This window comes from Elephantulus edwardii, unplaced genomic scaffold (genome assembly GCF_000299155.1).
Source record: "Elephantulus edwardii isolate Elephantulus edwardi_28Jun2011 unplaced genomic scaffold, EleEdw1.0 scaffold00304, whole genome shotgun sequence".
Classification (NCBI taxonomy): Eukaryota; Metazoa; Chordata; class Mammalia; order Macroscelidea; family Macroscelididae; genus Elephantulus; species Elephantulus edwardii.
The window spans coordinates 1216682-1229442 of record NW_006400054.1 but is presented as its reverse complement, the minus strand read 5'-3'; the positions used below and the strand labels follow the sequence as shown (position 1 = coordinate 1229442).

At 51.5% G+C, this 12761-nt stretch overlaps 1 protein-coding gene across 1 annotated transcript in view; it reads left to right on the top strand.

The window, feature by feature from the left end:
• POLE (polymerase (DNA directed), epsilon, catalytic subunit) overlaps positions 1 to 12761 on the top strand; it is a 36131-nt gene that overhangs the window by 8324 nt on the left and 15046 nt on the right. Inside the window, exons 7-28 of the mRNA XM_006901006.1 lie at positions 1781 to 1922; positions 2068 to 2148; positions 2927 to 3034; positions 3298 to 3408; positions 3640 to 3725; positions 3832 to 3951; positions 4757 to 4889; positions 5096 to 5209; positions 5945 to 6157; positions 6560 to 6667; positions 7272 to 7400; positions 7477 to 7579; positions 7839 to 7985; positions 8183 to 8328; positions 9161 to 9309; positions 9553 to 9645; positions 9809 to 9953; positions 10460 to 10617; positions 10918 to 11113; positions 11446 to 11660; positions 12146 to 12248; positions 12540 to 12620. Of these exons, the coding sequence (XP_006901068.1) occupies positions 1781 to 1922; positions 2068 to 2148; positions 2927 to 3034; positions 3298 to 3408; positions 3640 to 3725; positions 3832 to 3951; positions 4757 to 4889; positions 5096 to 5209; positions 5945 to 6157; positions 6560 to 6667; positions 7272 to 7400; positions 7477 to 7579; positions 7839 to 7985; positions 8183 to 8328; positions 9161 to 9309; positions 9553 to 9645; positions 9809 to 9953; positions 10460 to 10617; positions 10918 to 11113; positions 11446 to 11660; positions 12146 to 12248; positions 12540 to 12620 (2881 nt within the window). The remainder of the gene's footprint in view (positions 1 to 1780; positions 1923 to 2067; positions 2149 to 2926; positions 3035 to 3297; positions 3409 to 3639; positions 3726 to 3831; positions 3952 to 4756; positions 4890 to 5095; positions 5210 to 5944; positions 6158 to 6559; positions 6668 to 7271; positions 7401 to 7476; positions 7580 to 7838; positions 7986 to 8182; positions 8329 to 9160; positions 9310 to 9552; positions 9646 to 9808; positions 9954 to 10459; positions 10618 to 10917; positions 11114 to 11445; positions 11661 to 12145; positions 12249 to 12539; positions 12621 to 12761) is intronic.

Below are 12761 nucleotides of genomic sequence, written 5' to 3'. Positions count from 1 at the left end.
TGGCTCCACAGTCAACACTCTTGGTAACAGCAGCCAGGAAATCAAGAGACGAATTGCATTGGGAAAGTTGGCTGTGAGGGACCTCTCAAGAGTACTGAAGAGCAACGATGTCAGACTGGAGACTAAGGTGCACCTGATCCAGGCTATAGCCTTCACAATTATGTGCTATGCATCAGAGAGTTGGACAGTGAATAGGGTTGATAGAGAATTGATGCCTTTGAGCTATGGTGCTGGAGAAGAGTGTTGAATATACCATGGACTGCTAGGAGAACAAACAGGTTTGTCCTGGAGAGGGTGAAGCCAGAATGTTCCCTGGAGTCCAGGATTCTGAAGCTTTGTCTGACATATTTTGGGCATGTTGCAAGGAGGGACTGGTCCTTGGAGAGGGACATCATGTTTGGCAGAGTGGAGGGGCGGCGAAGGAGAGGAAGACCTTTGATGAGATGGATCGATTCTGTGACTGGAAAGGTGGGAATAAGTGCATTTGAGATGGCTAGGTTGGCACAGGATAGAAGAACGTATAGAGCTCTTGTACATAGAGTCACTATGAGTCGCAAGCGACTCGATGGCCATAACAACAACAACAACTATTCCACCAGAACTCCCTTAATAAAATAGGAAGCAGGATAAAAATTGAAGAAGATAAAATCTTGAGTAATTAGATATTGTAATAATCTCAGAAGAGCTAATATCCTTAGGCAAAAGTATTTTGGAACCCTGTAAATTTCTAGAATTCCCTATCTCTCTGAGTGGTGCTCAGTAAAAGTAAATTTTCAGAATATTGTGGAAAGACTAATTAGAGACTAAGTATCCAGTGACCTGAACTTTCTTTTATATGCCATTGTCTTTTTTATTCCTTTAATTGCTCATTCAGTATTTGAATGTGTAATGGACCAGTATTAGATTGAATATTCTAATGACAGCTTGTCTCCAAAGAGACTAACTGCTGTAGAGTGATGATCATTTTTCAGTTACTTACTCTACCTTGGGCACTATGCTCAGAACTATGGAACTGTTACATCATTTAGCCCTCACAGCAACTGTCATGGGAGAGGTCTGTTATCCTCCTCCTTTTCTTGATAAGGAAAACAGCTTGGTGAAGTTAGATCACTTCTGCAGATAGGGCAGGGCTGGGCCTCCTCTCAACTCTCTGATCCCAGAGTTGCTGTCCTCTCTACATGGTCCTGCCTCTCATGTAGCAGAGGATGTCAGACGGTGGATACCACTGGAGTGGGAGGAATGCTCTAAGCCACGCTGGTGGCCAACACTGAGCATGAAGTTGCTTTCTTCCTCATTTTATTAAAAACCAAGCATCTTAAGTGTACACTGATGTACCTGCCGTTGGCCTAGTGGCCATCACGGGCTGTCCTGACAATCCTGGGTGTCTAGATAGATATGCCTTTCGTATTCATTCCTGTACTCCAGTCTGTCACTGTGGTTTCATTAACTATTAACTGTTGTTGTTGTTAAGTACCGTCGAGTCACTTGCGACTCATAGCACCATATGTGCAACAGCCCTAAACCCTGCTCTATCCTGTGCCAATCTCACTGCCTCTGACACACCCATCCCAAATACCCCAGTCACTGAATCAATCCACCTCATAGAGGGCCTTCCCCTCCTGCACTGTCCCTCCACCCTCCCAAGCATGATGTCCCTTTCCAAGGACCTGTCCCTCCTTACAACATGTCCAGAGTATGTCAGATGAAGCCTCAGAATCCTTGCCTCCAGGGAGCTGCCTGGTTTAACCCTCTCCAGGACTGCTCACTCTTATTTCTGCAGTGTTCTACAAGGGGGTGGAGTAATTACTGATGAAGAAGAAACTTCCAAAAAGATAGCTGACCAGATGGACAACATTGTGGACATGCGCGAGTATGATGTCCCGTACCACATCCGCCTCTCCATTGACCTGAAGATCCATGTGGTGAGTAGGCCAAGTGGAATCCACGGCTTTTCTTACATGAAGTCCCTAAAAAGCCAGGAGCGTATACTTCAAGACAAGTCCATAGTCACATTTCCTTCGTTGGTCGTAAGAAGTTCCTTAATAACAAACCCTGTGTGCCCTGCAGGCTCACTGGTACAACATCAGATACCATGGCATTGCCTTTCCTGTGGAAATCACTCGCCGAGATGACCTTGTGGAGCGACCTGTAAGTACTGCCTTCATCTCTATCCTTCAGTTTCCATGCACTCCCCTAAGATCTTACACCGCAGGTCTGGAGTAATCAAAACCAGTAAATTTGATTCAAAGATGAGTTCCTTTTCCTCAAATGCTTAATAAAAGAACTACCGAGGGAAGGAAAAAAAAACCACAAAAGAGGTTTAATTTTTCTACCAGCTTCTAGTCTTAGAATCTTGTTTCATTTTGTACCTGTGATTGTCACTGCACTAGGCTGAGTTTCAACATTTGAGGAAAAGCTTGGACCCCCCCCACCACCACCACCATTTGGTAGTTGATAGCAAAGTGATATGGTGGAAAAGATCTTGCTTTAGGAACAGCCATGTGATCTTGGGAAAAGTCACTGTACTGGATTTTGTCATTTCTGCAAAAAGGTTGTCTATTTCTGGACTACAAATACCAGTCGTTGTGAAAGATCAAAGTGAGGCAGTGCATTCTAAAGAGCTTTGAAACCAGAGTTTCTGTGATCCCAGGCTTTGACTCTCACCAGCTGCTCTAGTTTTTGTCTCTTTACAAGTTTTAAGTTTCCATGTTGTTGTTTCTCACAATACTGTTGATGCAGGTCAGTCAGTCCCCAGACACCTGTCCTAGTCCTTCCACAGCCTGTCCCAGTGGTAGCTGGATTCTTGCTTTTAAAAACCGGTCATGAGCAGGCCAGTGCCGGATATGTTGAAATTACCTTCCCTTCGTGGGTATTAAGAGGGCAGAGCGCTATGCTGGGGACTTAATTGTATTTTCTGTGTTTTTAGGACCCTGTAGTTTTGGCATTTGACATTGAAACAACCAAATTACCTCTTAAGTTTCCCGATGCTGAGACTGATCAGATTATGATGATTTCTTACATGATTGATGGGCAGGTGAGCATCTTAACTGGAGTAGCGTCTGCTGCATGGTAAATGCTCCTGGACAAATTAATGGATGGGCAGGGTCTCGACCATGAATTCCAAGCCATCTAAACATTCAGTCCCTCCTGCAGCTGAGATTCCTGGGGGCTAGGGAGCACATTGCTGCTTTAGGAACTCATGCTTTCAAGTTGCTACAGAGGGTTTTTCAGGGTGGAGTCTTGAAGGTCATGTGTTATGTTACCATTGTGAACTCTCCTGACCTTAAACCCCACCAGGGCTACCTGATCACCAATAGAGAGATTGTTTCAGAGGACATCGAGGACTTTGAGTTCACTCCCAAGCCCGAATATGAAGGGCCGTTTTGCGTCTTCAATGAACCTGATGAGGTAACGGTGCCATGTGGGAAACTGACCACATGTGGGCTGGAGTGGACAGAGGAGCTGTTGTGGTCTCCTTTGCACATTCGCACACAGCCCAAGTTTAGGTACACTGTTACCGTGGAGATGGATTTGGGTGGGTGCAAAGTGCTGGCACAAGTGCCTTTCTCCAAACCGCGTGTGGAGTCTGAAACATCCTGTAGAAAAGGGGCTCCTGACAGTTGTCCTGTGTGCATGCAGGTTCATCTCATCCAGAGGTGGTTCGAGCACGTGCAGGAAACTAAGCCCACCATCATGGTGACTTACAACGGAGACTTCTTTGACTGGTGAGTCTGAGGTTGGAGAAGTCATTGTGTGGTAGGCATCTGGGAGGAGGAGCAGGACAGGACTTGTTCTGTTTATAATAATTCCTTTCCATTGCTTTGGCCGTAGGCCATTTGTGGAGGCCCGAGCGGCCATTCATGGACTGAGCATGTACCAGGAGATCGGATTCCAGAAAGACAGCCAGGGAGAATACAAGGCCCCCCAGTGCATCCACATGGACTGTCTCAGGTGTGTGCTGGTGAGAGAGGGGCTGTGCCAGGTCCATCCAGGTGGACTTTCCCATTACACCGTGGTAGGGTCATCACAGAGTCCATCCAGGCAGAGTGTCTGATATACTTGAGGAGGGGGTGTGGCCATCATACAGAGCCCCACCAGGACGTTTCACAGGAGAAGTTCAGTGGCTGGAATAAGGCAGGGTGGCCACAGGGTCACATCCAAACCTCTGAGGATGAGAGAGGAACAAAGCCTAGAGAAGTTGCTTGTAGTTACCGGAGGGTCAGTTCTGCTAACATCGCTAGTGATGTCCTGTAGAAATGACTATCACACACTCATTTAGTCAGGAAGCTTGAGTGGCCCTCAGGCTGGTGGGGAGACGCTGAGGGCCACTGGGGAGGATGTGGATGGACAGTAGGGAGTGAAGGGTGATGGAGGGCGTTTAGTACAAAAGGGGTGGGCTGGGGGGGGGGGTCTCATGCTGAAGGAGAGGAATTTATCGTGAAGGGACCCTGCAGAGCTTCCAGGTGAGCCGTGGCGTGAAGGGAGAGCAGACCAGGTCGACTGGTTGGGAAGTCAGTCACAACGCAGGGTAAGGGGGTGAGGCAGGGAGACCAGGGCTGCCTGGCTCAGTTGTTAAGTTTTTCTTATAAACCAGGGCTGGTGAGAGGCAGAGGGACAGTGGGAAGGAGCTTGCATTTTCTTGTCACCTATTCACTTGGGGCTTATGAAGGGCCTATTAGGAGTCTCAGTGTTGTGTCCTGCTCTGCCTGGGCCGGAGTCAGAGAGATCACGGCTTCTGTTCTCGTTTCATCCTCAGGTGGGTGAAGAGAGACAGTTACCTTCCCGTGGGCAGCCACAACCTGAAGGCCGCTGCCAAAGCCAAGCTGGGTTACGACCCGGTGGAGCTGGACCCCGAAGACATGTGCCGGATGGCCACCGAGCAGCCTCAGGCACGTGAGCCTTCCTGAGCTGTGGGTGCCCGCCCCTGGCCGTCCACCTCTGCCGCCTTCCGTTCCTCCTGTCCTGTGCCCTGGGAGCTCGGCCAGCTGTGCAGTGCACTCTACCTCGCCCAACTCCAGCTTGCAGGACTGTTGTGGCGCCCGAGCTCTAATGACGGCTGCTTGACAAGCTGTCATTTCTCTTGCTCTCTCTCCAGACCCTGGCCACGTACTCGGTGTCGGATGCAGTGGCCACGTACTACATGTACATGAAGTATGTCCACCCTTTTATCTTCGCACTGTGCACCATTATTCCCATGGAACCCGATGAGGTCAGTGTCGTCACGGCCCACTTTCCTACACACCTTGAACCTTCTGAAGCCACCAGAACCTAAAGTCACAAGTGGTTATGCATAGTGATGAAAGGCAAAACAGATGCCAGTTCAACAGTTCCTACATGCACAGTGCAGTGCCATTGATTAGATTCTTTTTTTTTTTTAATTTTTAATTACCGTCAAATTGGATCTGACTGGTATAGGAGGCGATTGTTCCTCCTTCTTCAGCAGAGCATCTGGTGGATTTGAACCGCGCACCTCTGGGATTGCAGTGCAGTTTCCTGCCACTAGACCACTAGAGCTCGCCTGATTAGATTCTTAAAGTAGTGCAACCATATCCCTTTCCATATCGTTCCACCACCCTTAATGTGGCCTCAGTGCCCTTAAGCGAATTCTTTTCCTCCTCTCTCCTCAGTCACTAATAATCTGATTTCTATAAATGCCCTTGTTCCATACAAGTGAGGTCGTACTGCATTTGTCACTCTGACTGATTTCACCCAGCGTGGTGTTTGTGTGGTTCATCCACGTGGGCGTGAGCATCAGGATTTCATTTCTCTTCATGGCTGAGCCGTGTTAGAGCAGTCTGTCAGTAGCCTGCCTTGTCCGTCACGTCAGTCAGGTTTGCTGCGTTTCTGGTTCTTCTAGAACCTTCTCTGCAGATTGGAGCCTTGGGTTTAGGTCCAAGATCTCAGATGGTTTTGGCTCCAGCTTCCTCATGCTTCTTCCACAAAGGTGCTGCGCAAAGGTTCCGGGACTCTGTGTGAGGCCTTGCTGATGGTCCAGGCTTTCCATGCCAACATCATCTTCCCCAACAAGCAAGAACAAGAGTTCAATAAGTTGACTGACGACGGCCACGTGCTGGATTCTGAGACCTATGTAGGCGGCCACGTGGAGGCCCTGGAGTCAGGAGTGTTCCGCAGTGACATCCCTTGCCGATTCAGGATGGTGCGTCTGCCCCAGACCTCAGACCCGAGCTGTGTCAGGTGTCAGCACACCCTTTTCCACTCCCCGCTACCATCCTCAGAGCTCGAGCCTCCGCCCCTTGTTCTGGAACCTGGGAGCCACGGGTGTAGTGAACACCAAGTCCTTTCTTCCTGGGCCCTCTGCTCAGCTCTAGGCTTAGCTGGTGTCATTACATACTGTGCTGCCTTTTCTGTGGGGCTCGTGTTGGGCACAGCTTGGGCTGCTGTGTCCAGGGTCCACCATGCATTGCAGAAATGTCTTGGCCCCGCCAAGGCAGGCTGTGCTGGTCTCTCGGGAACTTCCCATGTGCTGTGCATGCTGACGGTGGGGTCCCTTCTCTTGGGAGTACAGGTGGATTTGAGTGTTGTGTGTGTCTTTGTGTAGAACCCCGCTGCCTTTGACTTCCTGCTGCAGCGAGTGGAGAAGACCATGCACCATGCCATTGAGGAGGAGGAAAAGGTTCCCATTGAGCAGGTCACCAACTTCCAAGAGGTAAAACCAAGACCCAGGGTCTGCATGTAGCACTGAGGTGAGAAAGCAAAGGTGAGAGGAAGAGGTGCATTCCTGTCCATGACTTCTTGAACTAGCTTCTTTCCATGGTGTCTTAAGAGAGACAGGGCCTGGGATCGTTATGGAAAGGTACTTACACCAGATGGCAGGCCTTGGTGTTGTCAAGGACGCAGCCAGAACCATTGATGAGAGAGATGAAAGATGAACGGATTCTGGGTTACAGTCACGTGGCAGACACAGGGCATGGTGGGCACAAGTTCAGGGTAGCAGACTCGGAGGTCAGGCAGTAGGTGCAGCTCTGAATCGGGGGCCGTGAGGACGGCAGCTGTGGACCTACAGTAGTGGACAGTGAGCCTGGGTGTCTGGTGGTGGGTGTTACGGACAGGCCGTGGCCATTAGGAGCTGCCACCATGTGGGCTCTAATGGCCTTCCTGCCCCCGCCCCACAGTCCCTGTGTGAGCCACATAGGTTCTCTGAGTGGATTCCTCACACTTTCTCCAGTCCTGATGGGAGGGAGGCTGCCACTCTGCACTGTGCGTCCGGTGTCCCTGGCTTTATCCCCACACTCTCTGATGTCCCCTTGTAGGTGTGTGACCAGATCAAGAGCAGACTCACCTCCCTGAAGGACGTTCCGAACCGGATTGAGTGTCCTCTTATCTACCACCTGGACGTGGGGGCCATGTACCCCAACATCATTCTCACCAACCGCCTACAGGTGAGCACCAGCTGCACCCACAGAGTCCAGATTCTCTCCATCCAAGACCCTAATTGCTCCCCTTTCTCCCTGCCAGCCCTCTGCCATGGTGGACGAGGCCACCTGCGCTGCCTGTGACTTTAATAAGCCTGGAGCAAACTGCCAGCGCAAGATGACATGGCAGTGGAGGGGCGAGTTCAGTGAGTGTCCAAAGAGGGGTGCATGGGGGATTCTCTGAGCATCTGGGAGGGGTCCTGGGACGTAGGGTGCATAGGTGAGTTGAGAGAGCATCCGAGGAGGAGTACTGGGGGTATGGGGTGCAGGGATGAATTCTGTGAGCATCAAGGAGGGATGCTGGTGGATGTGGGGTGCCAGAGATGAGTTCTGTAAGCATCCAGGAAGGAAGTGCTGAGGGGAAGGGGAGTAAGCTTCTATTGCAAACCCCTCTACTCTGCGCAGTGCCAGCCAGCCGCAGCGAGTACCACCGCATCCAACATCAGCTGGAGTCGGAAAAGTTCCCGCCTCTGTTCCCAGAAGGGCCCGCCCGGGCCTTTCATGAGCTGTCCCGAGAGGAGCAGGCCAAGTACGAGAAGCGAAGGCTGGCAGGTGAGGCAGGGGACCCTCCACGCACCATGTGGCCTCTGTACGCAGCCGTCTGCCCGTCTCCCCACCCATGGGTGCTCTGTTGCACTGGGCTGTGGTGCCTTATGGCTGAGTCAGCAAAGGCTCGGGGCTCCCGTGCCGAGTCCTGGCAGAGGCCGCGTACGCCTGTGTTACACCTCGCCATGGCCTTGTTGTCCCAGATTACTGCCGAAAGGCATACAAGAAGCTCCACGTCACCCGCGTGGAGGAGCGCCTCACCACCATTTGCCAGAGGGAGAACTCCTTCTACGTGGACACAGTTCGTGCCTTTCGGGACCGGCGCTATGAGTTCAAAGGATTGCATAAGGTCAGGCCCAAGACCCCAGGAGGGATGAGGAACCACACTTGGCTCCCTCGGGGGGTTGGTCTGGGCCCTCACTGCCAGCCAGTCTTCTGCTAACAGTTTGCTCTGGGCTTTTTGAAGTCCCTGGCTGCACAGGTGGCCAGGCCCAACTCGGTGGAGGGTTGAGGGAGGCCAGGAGAGGAGAGCTGTATCTCACACGTGCCAGGCTGAGCTCTCTGACTGGGTGCATACTTGGGCCATAAAGGAATCATACTATTGTTTTTATTTTTCTTTATAAACTTTGCAGAGTTAGGAACAGAAAGGAATATGTTGTAGATTTTTTTTTTACTTGAGACTTCTCAACTATCCTGATTTTTTCCCCTTATCTTTTTAAAATTTATTATTTTGTGTGTGTGTCCCGTCAAATCGGATCTGACTGATAGAGGAGGAGATTGTTCCTCCTTTCCAGCAGAGCATCTGGTGGATTCAAACCACATACCTCTACAATTGCAGTGCAGCTTCTTGCCACTAAGCCACCCGAGCTCCCTTTCTGACTGATTATTTTTTAAGTAACTGTTGAGTGCTAGTCCATCTGTTTTTGTAAATGAAGTTTTGTTGGAACCTGACCAGGGTCAGGGATGTCTGTGGCTACAGCAGTGAGGTTCCGTAGCTGCCACAGGACTGTAAAGCCGTGCACCTGAGCCACTGACATGTTTGCTGGCCTCTGACTTTGAGGGAAAAGCATATGCAGTCTTGAGTATCTTGCTTCCTCACAAGCTCTCTGTAGATCTGCAGCTTGGCTGTGTTAGAAAGTCAGGCTATTGATTGTGAGGTAGAACAGTGTCGTGATCGTCAGGTGTGGAAGAAAAAGCTGTCAGCGGCAGTGGAGATGGGCGATGCCGCCGAGGTGAAGCGCTGCAAGAACATGGAGATCCTGTATGACTCCCTGCAGCTGGCGCACAAGTGCATCCTCAACTCCTTCTATGGCTATGTCATGCGCAAGGGGTATGTGGGCAGCCGGCACTAGGGTGGGCTGCGATGGACAAGACAGTGATGGGGGAACAGGACACTCACTGAGAGTCATGAGTATATGTGCTGGGCAGCCTCCTTCAGGACCCCGGGGGAGGGAACAAGGAGTTTCCTGGGCAGACCCGGGCTTCTGCTAGCCGTCTCGTCAGCTTCAGATTAGTTCCTGAGAGAGCCAGGCGGCCTTGCTGCCTGCCCTGAGCCCTCCTGCCTACTCCCCAGAGCCCGCTGGTACTCCATGGAGATGGCCGGCATCGTCTGCTTCACGGGGGCCAACATCATCACCCAGGCCCGAGAACTCATTGAGCAGATCGGGTGAGCACTGTGGGAATGGGGATGGGGAGCAGCCGTGAGAAAGGGCTCTGGTCAGTGGAGGTGTTAGTTGTCCTTGTCACAGGGAGCCCTAGTCTGTTGCCCAAGGCTGTCTGCTCTCAGAGCGGCCACAACTTACTTCCTGTGCTGGGATCTGTCCCTGCAGGCGGCCCTTAGAGCTGGACACAGACGGAATATGGTGTGTCCTGCCTAATAGTTTCCCAGAAAACTTTGTCATCAAGACAACCAATGCGAAGAAGCCCAAGGTGACCATCTCCTACCCCGGGGCCATGCTAAACATCCTGGTCAAGGTGAGAGGGTCTCATCAGGTGGCGTCTGCTCCCTCGGGGTCACTGTTGAGGGGACTTGGAAAGACAGCTTTTATTGTCTCTGAAAATGCCTCAAACTGGTGTGCCTCCCCTCCTGGCCTCAGATACCTGCCACACTGGCTCAGAGAACCAGAGTCCTACAGTCTTAACATTGTTCAAAAGCGGCTTTCTTAGGGCTCATGTTTCTCTTTCAGTTGAGCACCTCAGTTTTTAACTTTGTTTTTGAGGCTTAGCACAAGTATTTCTATGTTATATCCTTCGGTCAACTTACTCTGTGTTCACGTGGTGCAGCTGTCAGACCAAAGAAGCAACATCAGTGCTCTAGTTAGCTTCCAGATTTGAGTTTCCTGTTTCCCAGTAGTGCCCTTTCTCTGTCTTGAGATCCTGTCTAGGATCTGCCGCTGCACCTGGTTGCAGGGTTATGTGGGTGGCTTGCGTGGAGGGTGACCTGGGGTGACCTGTCCTGCCCTGCCCCCTGCTTACTCCAGGAGGGCTTCACCAACCACCAGTACCAAGAGCTCGCTGAGCCGTCGTCACTCACCTACATCACCCGCTCTGAGAACAGCATCTTCTTTGAAGTTGATGGACCCTACCTGGCTATGATCCTCCCAGCCTCCAAGGAGGAAGGCAAGAAGCTGAAGAAGAGGTGGGAGCCTCACAGCTGTCTTGATTCTGCTACAGATGTAGGTGGGCTGGACAGTCCAGGTGGGCCGGTGGTTGACAGGCTGTGGTTCTGTTTTCCTTTTTGTCTTCATTGGTTCATGTTGGAGGGTGGTGGTCACTGAAGCACCACCTCTAAACCTTATCTGCTGTGTTCCAGGTGTGAGGCCCTTGAATCGTAGATATGCTTGAGAAGCATAAACCTTACAGGTGGAGGGACAGAAGAGGGGACAAAGTGTGTTGCAAAGCTCAACTTTTTTCACTATCCTGCCTGCCTGACCCGTAGGTATGCTGTGTTCAATGAGGATGGCTCCCTGGCGGAGCTCAAGGGCTTCGAAGTGAAGCGGCGTGGAGAGCTGCAGCTGATTAAGATCTTCCAGTCCTCAGTGTTTGAGGCCTTCCTCAAAGGCAGCACTCTGGAGGAGGTGTACGGCTCCGTGGCCAAGGTGGCCGACTACTGGCTGGATGTGCTGTACAGCAAGGTGAGGCCCACCTTCCTCCACCGCATGGAGGGAGCAGGCAATCAAGGAGCCTTCCAGGCGAACTTCAGGCTCACTCACTAGCTGCTGGTTTTCTCAGCACCCTCGCTCTGGCTCCTTGTTCTGCTGTGTCTCCTTTTAGGGGAGCACACACCTGGTCTCCCCATCCTATGCAGGATAACCACCTCCCTCCACAGTCTGGGATATGGATACATTCTGTGCACAGCTTAGCAGCGTGTGCTTTAAGTCTGCTTGTTATAACATTGCTCTGTGCTGGTAGCAGCGGCCCCTTCAGATGAGGACACTTGCCTTTGGTGACCAGGCTCTGTCTCTAGGCAGCCAACATGCCCGACTCGGAGCTGTTTGAGCTCATTTCTGAGAACCGCTCCATGTCTCGGAAGCTGGAGGACTACGGGGAACAGAAGTCCACCTCCATCAGCACAGCCAAGCGGCTGGCCGAGTTCCTGGGTGATCAGATGGTCAAGGATGCAGGGCTGAGCTGCCGCTATATCATCTCCCGGAAGCCCGAGGGCTCACCTGTCACGGAGAGGTAAGTGGCCTGGCACTTACAGCTCACCCTCACGGGGGCCCGCTTCTCTCAGAGGTGGATTACCAGGCCTTTCTTTCTAGTCCCTCTTTGTCCAGAACCTGTTCAGCATTGTAGCAGCTCACATGCCTGCCCTGACAGACAGGTGGTGGCTGTGCCTCAGGTGCCTTGCCCAGGAGTTGAACCCAGGACTCTGGAGTAGGAGACAGGCATCCCCCCCGAACTGAACTTTCAATGAGTGCCTCAGGCAGCAGGGTTACAAGAAACCAAACCTGGGGGCCAGCAGTGTGGGGTCAACAGCAGATAGAGCAAGCTGCTGCTTAGTTGTTAAATATGCTAAGTATTAGCTCCGAGGTGTGGTTTGTAGTGATAAATACACGTAGATCACAAACTGGCTTCTCGTTTGCTTCCTGTGGAATGGGTGGCATTTAGTGGGTCAGCACTGACATAGGATGACCAGGCGGCTCACACACATATCTCCTCACCAGGGCCATCCCGCTGGCCATCTTCCAGGCAGAACCCACAGTAAGGAAACATTTTCTGCGTAAGTGGCTCAAGAGTTCTTCTTTGCAAGAGTTTGATATTCGGACGGTGAGTCTGATGAGGGCCTGAGGATGTAGTAGCACTCTGTGTGTCCCTGTAACGGCTGCTGGGTGGACCAGGGTGAGCCCATTCGGGTCCAGCACTGCCTCTAACATATACTCACATGGGATTTTGGACAAGACATTTAAGTTCTGTGCCTCCGTTTCCTCCTCTGTAAATTGAGTAATAGTGTAGGATTCTTAAGAAGATTCAGATCTAAAACTTCATCTAGAGATGATTGCTACTGTTGTTTTTCTTTTTGCTCCTTGACGCTGCCTGGGCCTTGCACTGCTTGCTCAGATTCTAGACTGGGATTACTACATAGAGCGGCTGGGCAGTGCCATCCAGAAGATCATCACAATCCCTGCGGCTCTGCAGCAGGTGAGGTCGAGAACCAGAGAGCACAGGTGTGGATGGGAGAGCAGTCAGGACATCCACCCACCTGGGCCTTCCTGGGAGTGGTCAGGGCACATCCACCCACCTGGGCCTTACTGGGAGTGGTCAGGGCACATCCACCCACCT